Source organism: Cervus canadensis, chromosome 32 (genome assembly GCF_019320065.1).
Source record: "Cervus canadensis isolate Bull #8, Minnesota chromosome 32, ASM1932006v1, whole genome shotgun sequence".
Taxonomy (NCBI): domain Eukaryota; kingdom Metazoa; phylum Chordata; class Mammalia; order Artiodactyla; family Cervidae; genus Cervus; species Cervus canadensis.
The window spans coordinates 26361149-26377157 of record NC_057417.1 but is presented as its reverse complement, the minus strand read 5'-3'; the positions used below and the strand labels follow the sequence as shown (position 1 = coordinate 26377157).

Here is a 16009-nt window from a genome sequence, read left to right as displayed (position 1 = left end):
CATACCATTTCTGTCCTTTATTGTGCTCAGCTTTGCATGAAATATTCCCTTGGTATCTTTAATTTTCTTGAAGAGATCTCTAGTCTTTCCCATTCCATTGTTTTGCTCTATTTCTTTGCATTGATCTGTATCTATATGATTTTGAGTTAATAAAATTTTGTAACTTTGGATGATTTGTTAAAAATTGAAGGATAGTTAATTTACAGTGTTGTGTTAGTTTCAGGTGCATCTATATGACAACCCTCCAAGGGAAAAATGCTACAAAGGAAAAGTAATTTGGTCAACTGACAAAATTGGAGTATGATTGCTAAACTAGATAAAAATATTGCACCAGTGTTCAATTTACTGGAATTGGTAACTAAATCATGGTTATGGCCAAGAATATCCTTCTTCTTAAAAATACTCCCAAAAGTATTTAGAGATAAACAAGGTGTAACTTCCTCTTAACCGGTTCAGAAAAGAACTATGCACATATGTTTATACACATATACAGATAATCATAAACAAGACACTTATACACACAGGAAATGTACACACACATACATACACACGAGAGAGAGACAGGGGGAAGAGAACAAACAGATGATAAAACAATATGAGAATCTGGCAAAAGGGAATTAACTATTCTTCATGCACTTTTCATTTCTTTAACTTTTCTATGCATTTGAAATTATTTCAAATAAAGGTTTAAAAAAAGCCTCCAAACTTCAACTTAGTCTTTGAAAGCCTATGTTATTTATTTTTGGATTTTCTATTGTATTTTGCTTTTCATCATCATCATCTGCTTTTACTTTATTTTTGCTAATTTTTATTGAAGTATAGTTGCTTTGGGCTTCCCAGGTGGCTCAGTGTAAAAAAATCCGCCTGCCAAGGCAGGAGATGTGGGTTCAATCCCTGAGTTGGGAAGATCCCCAGGAGAAGGAAATTCCAACTCATTCCAGTATTCTTGCCTGGGAAATCTCATGGATCGAGGAGCCTGGTGGGCTATAGACCATGGGGTCGTGAAAGAGTCAGACAGGATCCAGCGACCAGACAACAACAGTTGCTTTACAATGGGAGTTTCTATTTTAAGTCCCACCTTTCTGGTTTCTTGGGAAGAGAGACACCACAGTATGTGAACACGTCTCTGATTCTCCTTCAATTTGGAAACATGTGAAGTCACATGGACTACCATGCAAACGACAGGGAGGTAGATGTGCGTGTATGTATAACTCCATCTCTCTCTCCGATTTAAACTGCAGGATGCAGACCCAATGCCCACAGGGCTAAACAAGCATGGGAGGGAGTGAAACAGGCCAGGCGTAAGAAGAGTCAACTACTAGAAATACAGTAAAACTTTCTTGATTTCTTTTTTTTTTTACTGGGCTATGGGGAAGCACAAAATGTCATACAAACAGGTATGCTAACTGCAAATGATATTTCTGAGTCAAACTGGAAAAAAAAGAAAACCAGAAATATTTAATAACATGTTTTCACCTCGCAACCCCTCGGACCTAGAGGATTCTAGGCTTCCAGCCCCCGGGACCGTGCGGGAGCGTGTTTTTGTCACGTTGAGATGTGCAGTACGGAATCCCACTGGGAGTCCTTCAGCTGGGAGCAGTACTCAGCTTTACTCAGTTTCATAATGGAAAAGAGCTGTTCACAAATGTAGGTGCTCCCAAACATCGAGAGGATCTTGGCACAGTGGGTCCTGTACTTGGGGTAACTGCCCCAGAGGTATTTATAGAATTCCGGTATTCCAACCTTGTCGTATTTGGTTTTCAGGACCGTGTTGCACTGCAGGTCAATCACCTCCATCTGCAGGGCTTCCTGGACGCTCTCGATCTTCATGGAGAAAGGGGAGCTGAACAGGGTCAGTTCACTTTCGTAGAGTTTGAAATCAGACAGTCTTTTCTGGAACTCTGTCTTCAGCTCCACGATTTTGGGAATGTAGTTCAGGCCGTCGCTTTCGTCCCTGGAAACCGATTTCAGGGTGGGAAAGTGGGCCAGGTTATTCCTGGCCAGATGAGTCTCCCAGAGGCACAGTTTGGCCAAGAAGGCCCGAATCAAGTCGTACATCTGAGTCACGATTTGGGAATGCCCTTGCAGGGAGATGTTCAAGGTGTTCAGGTGCATGGTCATGTCCACCAAGAAGGCCAAGTCTTTGATCCAATCTTGAGAGCTTAGCTGAGGCAGGGGCTTGCCCCTGGAGGACATGAAGGAGTCAATCTCTTCCAAGGATTCAAAGAACCTCTTCAGCACCAGCCCACGGCTGAGCCACTTAATCTCCGTGTAGTACAGAAGGCTGCCATATTGGCAGTCCAGCTCATAGAGCAGAGTCGTGAACTCACTGTGGTTCAGTCCGCGGGAGCAGATCCAGTTCACGGCATTGACTACCACACTCATGATGTGGTCCATCTTTAACTTCTGAGCACAGAGCGACTCCGGGTGGATGATGCAACACACGGACTTCAGGTCGGAGCCCTTGCAAACCATCGCCACCTTGGACTTGAGTTTCGTGACCAGCCCATCGTTGGCGTCTACCATGGCAGGGGTGCCGGTAGAGGCCACGCTGACTAGTTTCGACCAGTCGATATTAAACTTTTTCAGACTTTTCTCAACACGCAAAAAGATCTCGTTTCCAGACTTCGTACCCGTCATGGGCACCGTATCTAAAAGTTCTTCTGACACATCAAAATTCTCATCGACTCCCCGGATGAAGATGGCCAACTGGGTGGTGTTGTTTATATCTGTGATCTCGTCGATGGCAATGGAATAAGCCACAAAAGATCTGATTTTTTCACGTAACTTCTCCCACAGGTTCCCAGCCACGTCTTCCACGGGCTGGACGGCAGCATTTTCCCTTGGACTCGCCTTGGCAAACGCTTGTTTTTGCTCGGGACACACGATGTCTGATGACCCTAGGAGATACTTTCTGAGTCCTTCCTTGAGCTCCTGGAGCTTCTCATCACGCATCTTCTCGGTGTACTGGTCGTAGTGTTTGCTGTGGTTGGTTTGATAATGGCGTCTCAGGTTGTACTCTTTGGATACCGACATGCTCTGTTTGCATATTAAACAGGTAGGGATATTCTGCACTTCTACGAAGAAATAAGCTCGCTCCCACTTTTCTTGAAATACACGGCCCTCTTGATCTATCTTCCTTTTTCCCACTTTTGATAGAGACATGGAGACAAGAAAGAGTTCACTTTTCTCTTGACTGTTAGAAAAACATCAGCAAAAGCCTGATGACAAATGCAGGGGATAAGGTGGCGGGGGGGCGTGGGTTAACTGGAGAAGTAACCCAGCTCTGCAGAGGTGGGGGGTGGGGCTGGGAACACTCAGGGCCGCAAACTATTGCCAAGGGAGCATGGTCCCACGCTGGCTGGATCTTCAGATTTCTAAAGAAAACCTAGAAATGAATTTTTATGAAAAAGCCCCTGGTTTTTCCGTATTGGCCACTAATTCCCTTTTTTAAAAGGTTGATGAGTCAAATGAAAGACGTCTTTGGTGAGGGTTGGTAAGTGGCTACGTTTGTTCCACCTGGTTTAAATGAGAATGATTTGAGATTGTATCTGCATTTTAACATATTGGGTTTCCCTGATGATTCAGCAGGTAAAGAATCTGCTTGCAATGCAGTCTTCTGTGTCTACAGAAGACTCAAGTTCGATCCCTGGGTCAAGAAGATCTCCTGGAGGAGGAAATGGCAGCCTACTCCAGCATTCTTGCCTGAAAAATCCCACAGACAGAGGAGTCTGGTGGGCTATAGTCCAAAGAGTTGGACATATTTTTTTTTTCAATGGCTTTTCAAGAGAATTTTGAAATAACAGAGAAGGGGATGAGTACAGAAGGCATATGATTTACCTGCTATGAGTCCCAAAACACCTGGTGACAGCCACAGACCCTCACAGAATTTACGTGGTTTCAGTGTAAAGAAATGGGCCACAATGTATGTGAGCTTTACTTCGAGAGAACATGGGTATAAAAATTCACTTTAAGGAAATGCAGACAGAGACAGTCAATTCAGTGGTTGCCTGGGGCTGGGGGTGGGAATGGGAAATGACTAGAAATGGGTAGGAGGAATCTTTGGGGCATGATGGAAATGTTCTAGTATTAGATTATGGTTAATGGTTGCACAACTCTGTAACTTTACTAAGAAAAATCACTGGACTATGTACAGTTTGCACAAGTGAATGTTATGGTATGTAAATTATGCCACAATAAAGCTCTTAAAAAGGCACAAAGCTATTTAGCAACCTGATGAATTTAGGAACAATAACTGTGCATTTCAAGAGAAGAGTTTTGCTTCCAAAAATAAAAAAAAAATTTTTTTTGAGATGGACCATTTTTAAAGTCTTTATTGAATTTGTTACAAGATTGCTTCTGTTTTAGGTTTTGACTGTTTTGGACCCGAGGCATGTGGGATATCTGAGTTCCCTGACCAGGGATCGAAACCTGCACCCCCAGCACTGGAGGTGAAGTTTTAACCATTGGATTTCCAAGGAAGTTCAGAGCTTCCAAAATTTAAGTGAGGAGGTTCTCTAGTGATTCAAATTTTTGGAACCATCTCTACATTTTCTGCATTTTTTTTTTCTAGAACTACCTTATTTTTAAAAATTTACATCGAAATATAGTTGACTTACAATGTTGTTGTGTTAGTTTCAGGTATTATATACATATGTTCTTTTTTAGACTCTTTTCCATTATAGGTTAATGCAAGATGGGTATAGTTCCCTGTGCTACACCGCAGGTCTTTGACAGTTACATTGTCCACTTTAATATCCAATAGGATTTTGACTTGCTTGCAAGGACTCTAGGGGAGACATGAAAAATATCTGGACTTCCCCAGTGGTCTAGTGGTTAAGCCGAACTTCTATTGCATGAGGCGTGGGTTCGATCCCTGACTGGGGAACTAAGATCCCACATACCAAGTGGTGCGGCCAAAAAAAAAAGTTTTAAATTAAAATGAAATTAAACAAGCAGAAAGGCTGGAACATTGCTCCATCAGAACAGAAGTCAGCCTCGGCACTGACTGGAGCGGGTTCTGGGAGCCCTGCTGTGGCAGGCAGTAGCCGTGTTGGTTCTGAACTGTGGGGAGGTCAGTGGTTAGAGATCCTGGAGGTGGGACTGGGGTGGCCAGGCGGGTACTATTTGCCAGCTAAGGTGGAGCAGCAGTAGTTCAGTATTATGAGCACCTTCCTCCAGCATAAAGACTCTTGAATAAGAGTGTGGTGTGCCATCACTCACAGCAAGCCCCACCAAACTAATATGGGAAAAAATGCCTGGCTAAGAAAACACAAGCAACGGAATTAAAGGGCTTTATAAGCAGCAGGAAAAATGAACATAGAGAGCGACATGTTTTGGGACTTGCCGCTGGTGGTCCAGTAGCTAGGATTCCAAGCTCCCAATGCAGAGGTCCCCAAGTTCAATCACTGGTTGGGGAACTAGGTCCCACATGCTGTAACTAAAGATCCTGCATGCTGCAACTAAGAACCAGAGCAGCCAAATAAATAAATAAGAAGTGGCATGCTTTGCTCTGAGACTCAATGCTCAGGAAGCAAGGACCCCGCGGTGAGTGTCCCTGAAGACAGCTCACACTCACACTGGGGGCTGGGGCCATCTTCTCACCCCTGGGATACTCACCATTGCTGAGCTCGAGACCTGGGAGTGGTCTGAAGAGAAAAAGAGACATTGGTGAGTGCAACAAAGGGCACTTTCCCTCTCTTGTCCATTTAGTTCTATTCGCAAACTTTTGTGACGTCAGCTATTGGCTAAAGCAAGACTGGTTGCCCAACAATAACCAAGAAATGGGAGCTAAAACACACAGTTCCCAGAAGCAGAAGTTGATGAACTGGGACTTCCCTGGTGGTCCAGTGGTTAAGACTTCGAACTCCCAATGCAAGGGGCCTGGGTTTGATGCCTGGTCAGGGAACTAGATCCCACATGCTGAAATTAAAATTTCCTGCATGCTGCAATGAAGATCCCGCATGCCGCAACTAAGACCCAGTGCAGCCAAATAAATAACTAAATATTTTTCAAAAAGAACACCATGAACGGAGTATGAGGGGCGGTATCACATAGCACTTGAGCGACTTGACCGCAAGGACCCACCGCCCACCTGCTGGGGTTAGAATCCCGGTGTCCCCTGACTTGTCCACCTTGAGGAAGTTAGGATCTGCAGCTCCTTCTCCTGACCCGGCAGGGAACCCTCACGTACCTGATGACTGTGAATTTGATAAACTCTGCAGCATCCAGGATTCTTCTCATGGAGCTGATTTCTAGGTAGCCGGGGGCTTTGAAGACCACCCCCGGGGGCATGCCATCGATCACCACACAGCCAGGGTTGAAGGTGATCTTCCTGTAGGGAACTTTCACAGGGAAATCCACTCCAATGGCTTCACCTGTGGTGAGACGCGCATAAAACCAGCTCAATTTGTTACTTGCTTCTCCCAAACTGAGCTTTTTTTTTTTTAAGAAGTTGAATATTTTATTATTAAATTGTTTATTCTCCTGCAAGGCTGTTGCTTCACTGTATAAAAATAGCACCAGCAAACACAGTATATTGCAAAATTAAGACAGTAATATTCTTCACTGGACACTATACAACTAACAAACTTTTCTCCACTGGCAGTTATTTCTAGTGGGAAGATCATTTTGACCCAAATCCAAGGATAGCTGTAAGCAAGTTACAATGTCATATAAGGTATAAGATAACCATGTTATCCTTGAATTACATAATTTTTATAATTAGTTTTATCAGAGATAATTTCAGGAATTCTGAATATTATAACTGGAGCCTAGCCTAAAAATCACAGGATGCTGTGGAAAAGATACACAGTGTTTATCTGAAGGCATTAGAAAGTTAAGGGGTATTTTCTTCAGGAAACATTGTTACAAGTAGTTTCTTTTGCTAAAAGTTGCTTTTTAAATATCTATCCACCACTAATTTAAGACAACTATGCTAGATTAAGTTGTTTCAAAGTAGTTTATTTAGGGGTTCCATTTTCATTCCTCAATAGATTTTATGTATTTTTCATATGCTTCTTCACTCATTAGTTCATCTAGTTCTGAAGGGTTACTGAATGTCATCTTGATCAGCCAACCATCTTCATAACAAGACTTGTTGACAAGTCCTGGGTTTTCTGCTAGAGCTGTATTAATTTCAGTTACTTCTCCTGATAGAGGGGAATAGAGTTCACTAGCAGCTTTCACACTTTTCAAAGCACCAAACTCCTCTTGTTTGTTCAACTTTGTCCCAACTTCAGGCAGACTACAGTACACAACATCTCCCAACGCTTCCTGTGCAAAATTGCTGATTCCCACTGTTCCAACACCGTTTTCTGTTGTTACCCATTCGTGTTTTTCTGTGAATTTCCGCACCGACAGCAGAGCAGGGCCGGTGCGCAGTGCCCGGACGCGCCCGCAGCCCCCGGGGCCGCGGCGAGCAGGGCGCGCGGGGTGCGGAGATGGCGCGCAGGCTGCCGACCGCGGCCCGCACGCTCCGCACCGCTTGCAGCGCCATGTTCGCACGGGTGCAGAGGGTCCCCAAACTGAGCTTTATCTTTAACGTCAAGCTTTCAAAATTATTCACGTCAAGTGATAACAATGGTGATCCGCCATTATTTTATTTTCCAGGCGTGCTAGGATGCAAGAGTGATTTTAGTGATTTTTGAAATTGGGAATGTGTAGGATAGCAGACTCGGTTTCTCTATGCATGAAATAGGGATTATCTACCTAAAAAGGTTTTCTGAGGATTAAATGACTCATCACATGTCAAACGCTAAAAACAATACTTAGCCACAGGAAGAAGTCGGTAAGTCAAAGATAGCTATGATAATTATTTTTTAAATTGAGATAAAATTGACATGTAACATTATATTAGTTTTGGGTATACAGCATAATGATTTGATAAAGATAGCTTAAAAAAATTTTTTTTATTGAAGTATAGTCAATTTATAATGTGTTAATTTCTGTTGCACAGCAAAGTGATTTAGTTATACATATATATCTCTATATAGCTATAGATATAGATACACACACACACATATTCTTTTTAAAATATTCTTTTCCACTATGGTTTATCATAGATATTGACTATATTTTTCCACGTTATACAGTATGACTTTGCTGTTTATCCATTCTATTTATAAAAGCTTACATTTGCTAACCCCAACTTCCCACTCCATCCCTCCCCCGACCTCCTCCTCCTTGGCAACCGCCAGTCTGTTTTCTGTGTCCATCACTCTGTTTCACAGATAGGCTCATTTGTGTCCTATTTTAGATTCCACAGAAAGTGCCATCATATAGTGTTTCTCTTTCTCTTTATGACTTACTTCACTTAGCATGACAATCTCTAGTTGCGTCCATGTTGCTGCAAATGGCATTATTTCATTCTTTTTTGTGGCTGAGCAGCATTCCATCATACACAGGTACTACATCTTTATCCATTCATCTGTCGAGGGACATTTAGACTGTTTCCATGTCTTGGCTATTGTGAGTACTGCTGCTATGAACATAGGGGTGCACGTATCTTTTTGAATTATAGTTTTGTCTGAATATATGCCAGGAAATGGAATTGCTGGATCATATGGTAGTTCTATTCTTAGTTTTCTAAGGAATCTCTATACTGTCCTCCATAGTGGCTGCACCAACTTATTTCCACCAACAGTATAGAAGGGTTCTCTTTTCTCCACAGCCTCCCCAGCATTTATTATTTGCAGATTTTTTAAATGATGGACAATCTGACTGGTGTGAGGTGGTACCTCATTGTGACTTTGAGTTGCATATCTCAAATAATTAATAATGTTGAACATCTCTTCATGTGCCTATTGGCCAAAAGATAGCTATTATTATTATTATGTAATTAGTGTTTCCATGTAAAAATACACACTAATTTTGATCACAGCTCCTTAAGAGGAAGATCAATTTCTTAAAGCAATCAATTAGAAAGAAATATTTCAAATATATATTCAAAAATCTGAATATGCAACAATATAAAAACGTACCAAATTTTCGGCTAAAAAGGTCATTGACTTGTTCTCTTAGTTGTTTTATTTTTTCAAGGCTTGATAATCTTTCCTTCTCATTATCTAAAAAAATTAAAAAAAAAAAGTTTATTCATGTATTTGCCCCCGACCCCAAAAGACCATTGGAGAAAACCCCCATTAGCTCATGAGAAAGTACTTGACATGGCTTATCAATTTACTTTTAGCAAAAAGTAAGCATTTTGTAAATTTGTAAATTTAAGGCATTAGAGATGTCTTTCCTTAGTTGACAGGGTGAACTTAGCAAAGAAATAGCTCCAAGAGATTAACCCATGTCACAAAATGGTTAAAATAAAACAAAATGAAAAACACAGTCTAGATTATGACAAAATCAGATAGAATTCTATACCTGGAACTGTCACCTGAACGATGTTAAGATCTTTAACACCTGCTGCAGAATTCGTAATATTGGGTGAACTGGTGTTTCCTTAAACAGAAATTGAAATTTAGAACTTATAGAAAATTAGACTACTTCTGCTATAAAACTACCAAACTGCCATTCTGATCAGAAGGCCCGAGTAGGGAATTCCTGGTGATGTAGTGATTGTGACTCGGGGCTTTCACCGCCAAGGGCCCGGGGTTCAATGCCGGATGGGGAACTAAGATTCTACAAGCATCACAGTGTGGTCAAAAAAAAAAAGGCCAGACTAAATTTTTAAAACTCCAGAGAACATTTAGCTATGGAATAACAAGCTGGCTTGGCATTAATTGATGCTTGAGTCTCTGCAGTTTAATGTCTATGTCAAAGGAAAAGGCAATGGCAACCCACTCCAGTGTTCTTGCCTGGAGAATCCCAGGGACGGGGAAGCCTGGTGGGCTGCCATCTACCGGGTCGCACAGAGTCGGACACGACTGAGGCAACTTAGCAGCAGCAGCAAAGGGGAAAGGACTCCATGGCTTTTACTTAGTTTGTAGCCCCTGATACTTCACAGTCAGTCTAAATTGATTTAAAAAGAAGACTGATAAAAATATATTTCCTGGGACTTTGGAGAAGGAAATGGCAACCCACTCCAGTATTCTTGCCTGGAAAAGTCCATGGACAGAGGAGCCTGGCCGGCTGAAGTCCATGGGGTTACATGACTGAGCGTGTGTGCACGAGGGTGGAGGGAGATGGGTTGGTAGCAATAAAGCGGTAGAACTAAAAAAAAAAAATATATATATATATATATATATATATATTTCCTGGGACTTCCCTAGTGGTCCAGTGGTTAAGACCCCAAGCTCCCAAGGCAGGGGGCACAGGTTCATTCCCTGGTTGAGGAATTAAGATCCTGCATGCCACTTGGCCAAAGGAAAAGAAAAAAAGATTCCTTTATTGTTAATTCTCAATTTAAGGAAGGGTAAAGAAAGTAAGACATATGAGTGCGTACAAGAGAGCACTTAAGCAGCAGATGTCCTATGAGAAATGATGTAACAGGACAGTCAAGGAAAGGCTCAGATGGGGTTGAATAGTAAAAGCGCAGTTGACGGTATCACGGTCTGGTCAAATGACAGACACTACGCTCACTTAAGTTCTATGTGAGAAATGAAATGAGCCTTTCGAGTCCTTTCTGAGGGACTCAGGGCTCAGTCCCTGTGTTCTGAGAACAATCAACTATTTGGATATCTGAGATTCTACATCTGAGAGCAGACCCCAAAAGGACACAAGAAGCCACACCACAGTGCTCCTCCCTCCCCTGGTCATACACACACACACACACACACACACACACACACATCGATTTCACTCTTTCCCCCGGAGCAATCCTTTAAGGAAAAATGAAAAACTATACTTGGCAGTGTGAATTCGGCAAGGTTTTTGGCAACCAACCTTCAATTTTCACCTCAGCTTCAGGGTCCTCACTCATTTCTGAAGGGACAAGTTGAGTAGAATCTTGAAAAAAAATTTTTCTAAAATGACATTCACTGTTATGCATTCTCATGTTCCAATATTTTACTGCTCCTCTACCCTAAAAGTCATTTATCCTGGCATTTTCAATGCATTTCATATTTAATAAACAGAGGTATAAACACAAAGGTACTTTTAATTTTAAAAGGGATAATAGAGTAATAAAAGATGACCTTAACTTACAAGGGATAAGAGGAGTAAGAAACTTTCAGGGAGCAAATGATACAAAGTTACCCACAGTAAGGGACACAGAATATTCTTCTCTTTGAGCTAAAGGAATTCATGTGGCAACAGTGTTTTCTGGTTGTTGTTGGGAATTATTGAGATTTTTTAAAAGCTATTTGCTCCTCTCTTATCCAGCCAGCAGCCCCCAGGTGATTCAAGGTCTATCGTTACTTGGACTCATAACTGAGTTTTCTGCTGGATGAGAATTATGACACGTACATCAAGCTGGCATCACAGACTCAATGGAAATGAGTCTGAGCAAGCTCCAGGAGATGGTGAAGGACAGGGAAGCCTGGCGTGCTGCAGTTCATGGGGTTGCAAAGAATTGGACACAACAGAGTGACCGAACAACACCAACAACATACAAGTTCCACATACAGACAAAAGCCTGGCTAGGTTATCCCACCTAACTGGCTCATTTTAGAATGATCTGTCAGTTGTAACATTAATTAATTGTTAGTAAAAGAAGAAAGACTAGAACACAAGACTTTTGATTTTGTACTATCATTATATAAGATGTAACCTTTAGGGAAAAATGGGTGAAGGCACATTGGATTGCTTGTACTATTCTTGCAGCTTCTTGTGAATCTATTGTTGTTCAGTTGCTAAGCTGTGTCTGACACTTTTTGACCCCATGGATTGTAGCCCACCAGGCTCCTCTGTCCATGGGATTTCCCAGGCAAGAATACTGGAGTGGGTTACCATTTCCTTCTCCAGGGGATCTTCTTGATCTAGGGATCAAACTATAACTATTTTAAAATAAAAAGGTTTCAGGGAGTTTTCTGGTGGCCTTGTGGTTAGGATTCCGGGCTTTCACTACCATGGCGTGGGTTTTAATCCCTGGCTAGGGAACTGAAATCTGGTAGGCCATGTGGTTTGGTCAATAAGGAAAGAAAGAATTAAAGGACTGGCATGAAATAGAAAGCTTTAAAAAATCAAACAAGGGGCTCCCCTGGCAGTCCAGTGGTTAAGACTTCACCTTCCAGGCAGGGGGTTCGGGTTTGATCTCTGGTCGGGGAGCTGAGATCCCACATGCCTCGGGGCCAAAAAACCAAAACATAAAACAGAAGCAGTATTGTAACGAATTCAATAAAGACTTTTAAAGAATGGCTCATATCATAAAAGTCTTTTTTAAAAAAGTTTATTCTCTGCAAAATACTGTAAACTAAAAAAAAAAGAGAGAATGCCTCAATTTTCTAACCTTCCATTGGTAATTCCATTTCTATTACTTCAGTGCCTGCAGAAGGACGATGGCTCTCTGAAAGGAAAGCAAACGATATATTAAAAAGGCAGAAACACATATTTTAAAAAAGACATCATTTGAAACTAAGGCAAAGAATTCAAGACCTACACAGAAATACCCACGAAATATTTATAGACTCCTGGAAATCGAATTCATATAAATGATCCTTTCTTTATGCTTTTTTTTTTCCCCTAACCAATGCTTTGGAAAAACTTACAACAGAAAAGCAGAGAGAAGGCAAAATGAGGCCATTTGTCCATCCTCCAGCATCAAGTCATCGACTCAGGTCATTCTATCTGTGCCCCAACCCCCACCCCCCCAACACTGGTTGTTGTTGTGTCAGATTCTTTGCAACCCCATAAACTGCAGCACACCAGGCTTCCCTGTCTTTCACTGTCTCCCTGAGTTTGCTCTAACTCATGTCCATGGAGTTGTTGACGCCATCCAACCATCTGGTCCTCTGTCATCCCCTTCTCCTGCCATTAGTCTTTCCCAACATCAGGGTCTTTTCCAATGTGTTGGCTCTTTGCATCAGGTGGCCAAAATATTGGAGCTTCAGCTTCAGCATCAGTCTTTCCATGAATATTCAGGGTTGGTTGCCTTTAGGATTGACTGGTTTGATCTCCTTGCAGCCCAAGGGACTCTCAAGGGTCTTCTCCAACACCACAGTTTGAAAGCATCAATTGTTTGAAGCTCAGTCTTCTTTAGGGTCCAACTCTCATGACTATTGGAAAAACCATACCTTTGAGTATACGAACTTTGTCGGCAAAGAAAAGTAACTACACCCATTGGTAGTTTATGGTAAATCTCGGAATTCAGTCTGCAAATACCTGCGTTGAAGGAAGTACATCTCTCTTCTGTTAGCGTCACCATATCGTGATGACCCACACAATGAAGAATTATTCTTTATCATCATCTCATATCTAGTCATCGTTCAAGTTTCCTCAAATCTCATACATGTCTTGGAAGAAAAAAGACACATACTTTATACTGGAAGTAGTTTTAAACTTACGGGAAAGTTGCAAAAATAAAATAGTACAAAAAAGATACATCTATCCTTTATCTTTGTCTTTCCCGATCTCTGGCTCCAGATGGAGACACACATCTGGATTTCTTTTTTAATCTTGCCTAATTGCTCTGCCTAGGACCTCCAATACACTGTTGAAAAGAAGTGGCAAGAACAGACATACTTGTCTTTTTCAAAAATTAATCATCATTTTTCACTGTGCAGGGCCTTTGTTGCAGTGTGCAGACTTTCTCTAGCTGCAGACAGGGGGGACTACTTTTCCTTGCAGGGCGCGGGCTTTTCACTGCGGTGGTTTCTCTTGTTGTGGGCCCTTTCTGAATCAGATATCGAACCCACGTCCCCTGCATTGGCTGACATATTCTTAACCACTGGACCACCAAAGAAGCCCCAGACATACTTGTCTTGTTCCTGGTCTTAGGGGGATAGTCTTCAATCTTTAAGTATGACATGATCTATATAAGTTTTTAAATAGATGCTCTTAATTATGTTGAAAAAGTTCCCTTCGGTTCCTAGTTTCTCGAGCGTTTTTTAAAAATCATGAAAGGTATTAGATTTTGTCAAACGCCTTTTCCCTACATCTGTGGGGACAATTGTGTGGGTTTTGTCCTTTATTCATTATGTTGCTATTCTGTTGATTGATTTCCATAGGTTGAGCTAATCTTGCCTTCCTAGGAGCAATCACCATATGGTCATTGTGTGGTCAGGCATTCAAGATGGCTGTTCTCTTGCTCTTAGTATATCTCCCCGCTCAACCAGACACTGCTTCACACACGACTACCTCCATCCTCTTAATTACGGCTTAATTAGTACCTACCTATCTCACTTGCCCCCTACCCCCACTGCTGGCTTCCCCGGTAACTGATGAGCCCATCTGACGTCAGGTCCTCCCTATAAATGGAAGCCTCCTCCGAGTTAGCCAAGTTGCTGTCACTTCCTGTCTGCCGTTTGCTGCACAAAGTGCGTGTTGCTCCAGGACTTTGCTTCAGATGTGCAGGGTCCCCTGTCCAATAAGCCACTGATGTCTTTGTTGCGGGGTTTTTTCTTTGTTCTCAAGGTTTGCAGGCCTGGGGCGGCGGTACATACCCAACAGGTATGAAGGATAAACTTATGACTGTTTTACTGAGGATTTTTGTTTATCTGTTAATAAGCGATACGGTTCTGTAGTTTTCTGGTGGTGTTTTGTCTGGTTTTGGTATCAGGGTGATACTGGCCTTACAGAATGAGTCAAGAAGTATTCCCTCCTCTGTTTTCTGTAAGAGTTTTTGAAGTTCTGGTGTTCACTCTTTAAACACTTGGTAGAATTCACCAGTGGAGTCACCTGATCCTGGGCTTTTGTTTGTAGGAAGCTTTTCAATGACTATTCAAAATTCTTGTTATGTGACGATTCAAAATTTGTGTTTTATCCTTAGTTTCAGTGGTTTGTCCATTTCATTTAGGTGACTCAATTTGTTGGCGTACAATTGCTTACTATTTGTGATAGGCACATGCCCCCACCCCGGCAATAAAAAAGATATCCAAAACCTGTGAATATATGATGTTACATGGCAAGGGGCAGATAGGATGCAGATGGGATTAGGTGTCCTCATGGTTAATCTTCAGAAAAGATTATCCTGCATACCCAGCTGGGCTCTGTGTAATCAACGTGTGGGGTATTTCAATGTGGAAAAGGAAGGCAGAAGGGGCAGTGCTGGAGTGATGTATTTCGGGAAAGGCTATATTAATTCCTTGACCTTGGGCTTCTGTATCCTTGCTCCCCCATCCTGGAAGCCTTTCCCCCCACATCACACAGCATCAGCCGGGAAGAAAACAGAACGGTATTGATGCTCTGACATCCATCAAGGAAGCCTAGGTGCAGTAGAGCTCAGCAAAGCCTGTGCAGGGCATTCTTCATTTCCAGGGAAGAGACGGGGTCCCCGCACATGTAAAAGACCTGTGGGACTTCCAAGGGCTTCGCGGGGGCCAAGATACTATATGTACCTGTGTAGACGCTGTGTAGGGGGTCTTCTGAGAGATCTGTGTTGCAGACGGATCGTGAGGTCCTGGTGTGTGTGGGGGTAGCTTCTGAGCACTTGTGGGGTCATGGCTGACTTCACTGGGGGCTTCCTAGGGGCCTGCCACCATTCTGAGCCGGTCACATTGGTTGTCTTTTTGGATTTAAAACTATCTCCCTTACTTAAAGCAGACAGAAAGATACCAATACTTCATGTACGTAACCTAAGTGGTTATAAGAGCATTCAGTGCTATGGAATATTGTCCATGATGTCAGGCAATCTGGAACTTTTTCGGCATCAAGAAGGAAGCTGTTCTACAAAGCTGTCTTGAATGGTTCTGTCATTTCCAAGCCAAGCAGGAGAAAGACTATAAAGTCACACGTTTAAAGTGGATATTTCTCTTCAAATAATGTACTTCTTTCTGAAAAGTTAAAATAGAGTGATTGCAGGTGCAACTAATTTATTTCACTTGCTTTTCAGAGCAGAATCTGTTAAGTATCTTATCCCTAATTGTACACAATTTGATCACTTAAGTATAAAAATATATCCTTGGAAACAACAGGCATTTAGAAACAAATGTTACACTGATTCTTCACCCTGAATTCAGCAAGCACA

General features: G+C 42.1%; 1 protein-coding gene and 1 pseudogene across 11 annotated transcripts in view; both read right to left on the bottom strand.

Moving 5' to 3' along the window:
* LOC122432984 (general transcription factor II-I repeat domain-containing protein 2) overlaps window positions 1–16009 on the bottom strand; it is a 57768-nt gene that overhangs the window by 8331 nt on the left and 33428 nt on the right. For 3 of the 10 annotated variants that reach the window (XM_043455347.1, XM_043455345.1, XM_043455352.1), the window contains 7 exons: window positions 12335–12391; window positions 10831–10893; window positions 9370–9447; window positions 8982–9065; window positions 6194–6377; window positions 5620–5648; window positions 1334–3149 (listed from right to left, as the gene is read on the bottom strand). In XM_043455347.1, coding sequence (XP_043311282.1) covers window positions 1546–3149; window positions 5620–5648; window positions 6194–6377; window positions 8982–9065; window positions 9370–9447; window positions 10831–10893; window positions 12335–12391 — 2099 coding nt within the window. In that variant the 3' untranslated portion in view covers window positions 1334–1545. Of the gene's footprint in view, window positions 1–1333; window positions 3389–3415; window positions 3520–5619; window positions 5649–6193; window positions 6378–8981; window positions 9066–9369; window positions 9448–10830; window positions 10894–12334; window positions 12392–16009 lie in introns of those variants that run through there. The other 7 variants (XM_043455348.1, XM_043455349.1, XM_043455351.1 and 4 more) reach the window with 5 other exon arrangements.
* On the bottom strand, window positions 6437–7866 carry LOC122432987 (annotated as a pseudogene). The gene has a single exon (XR_006266998.1). The product of XR_006266998.1 is annotated as a glycine cleavage system H protein, mitochondrial-like (transcript).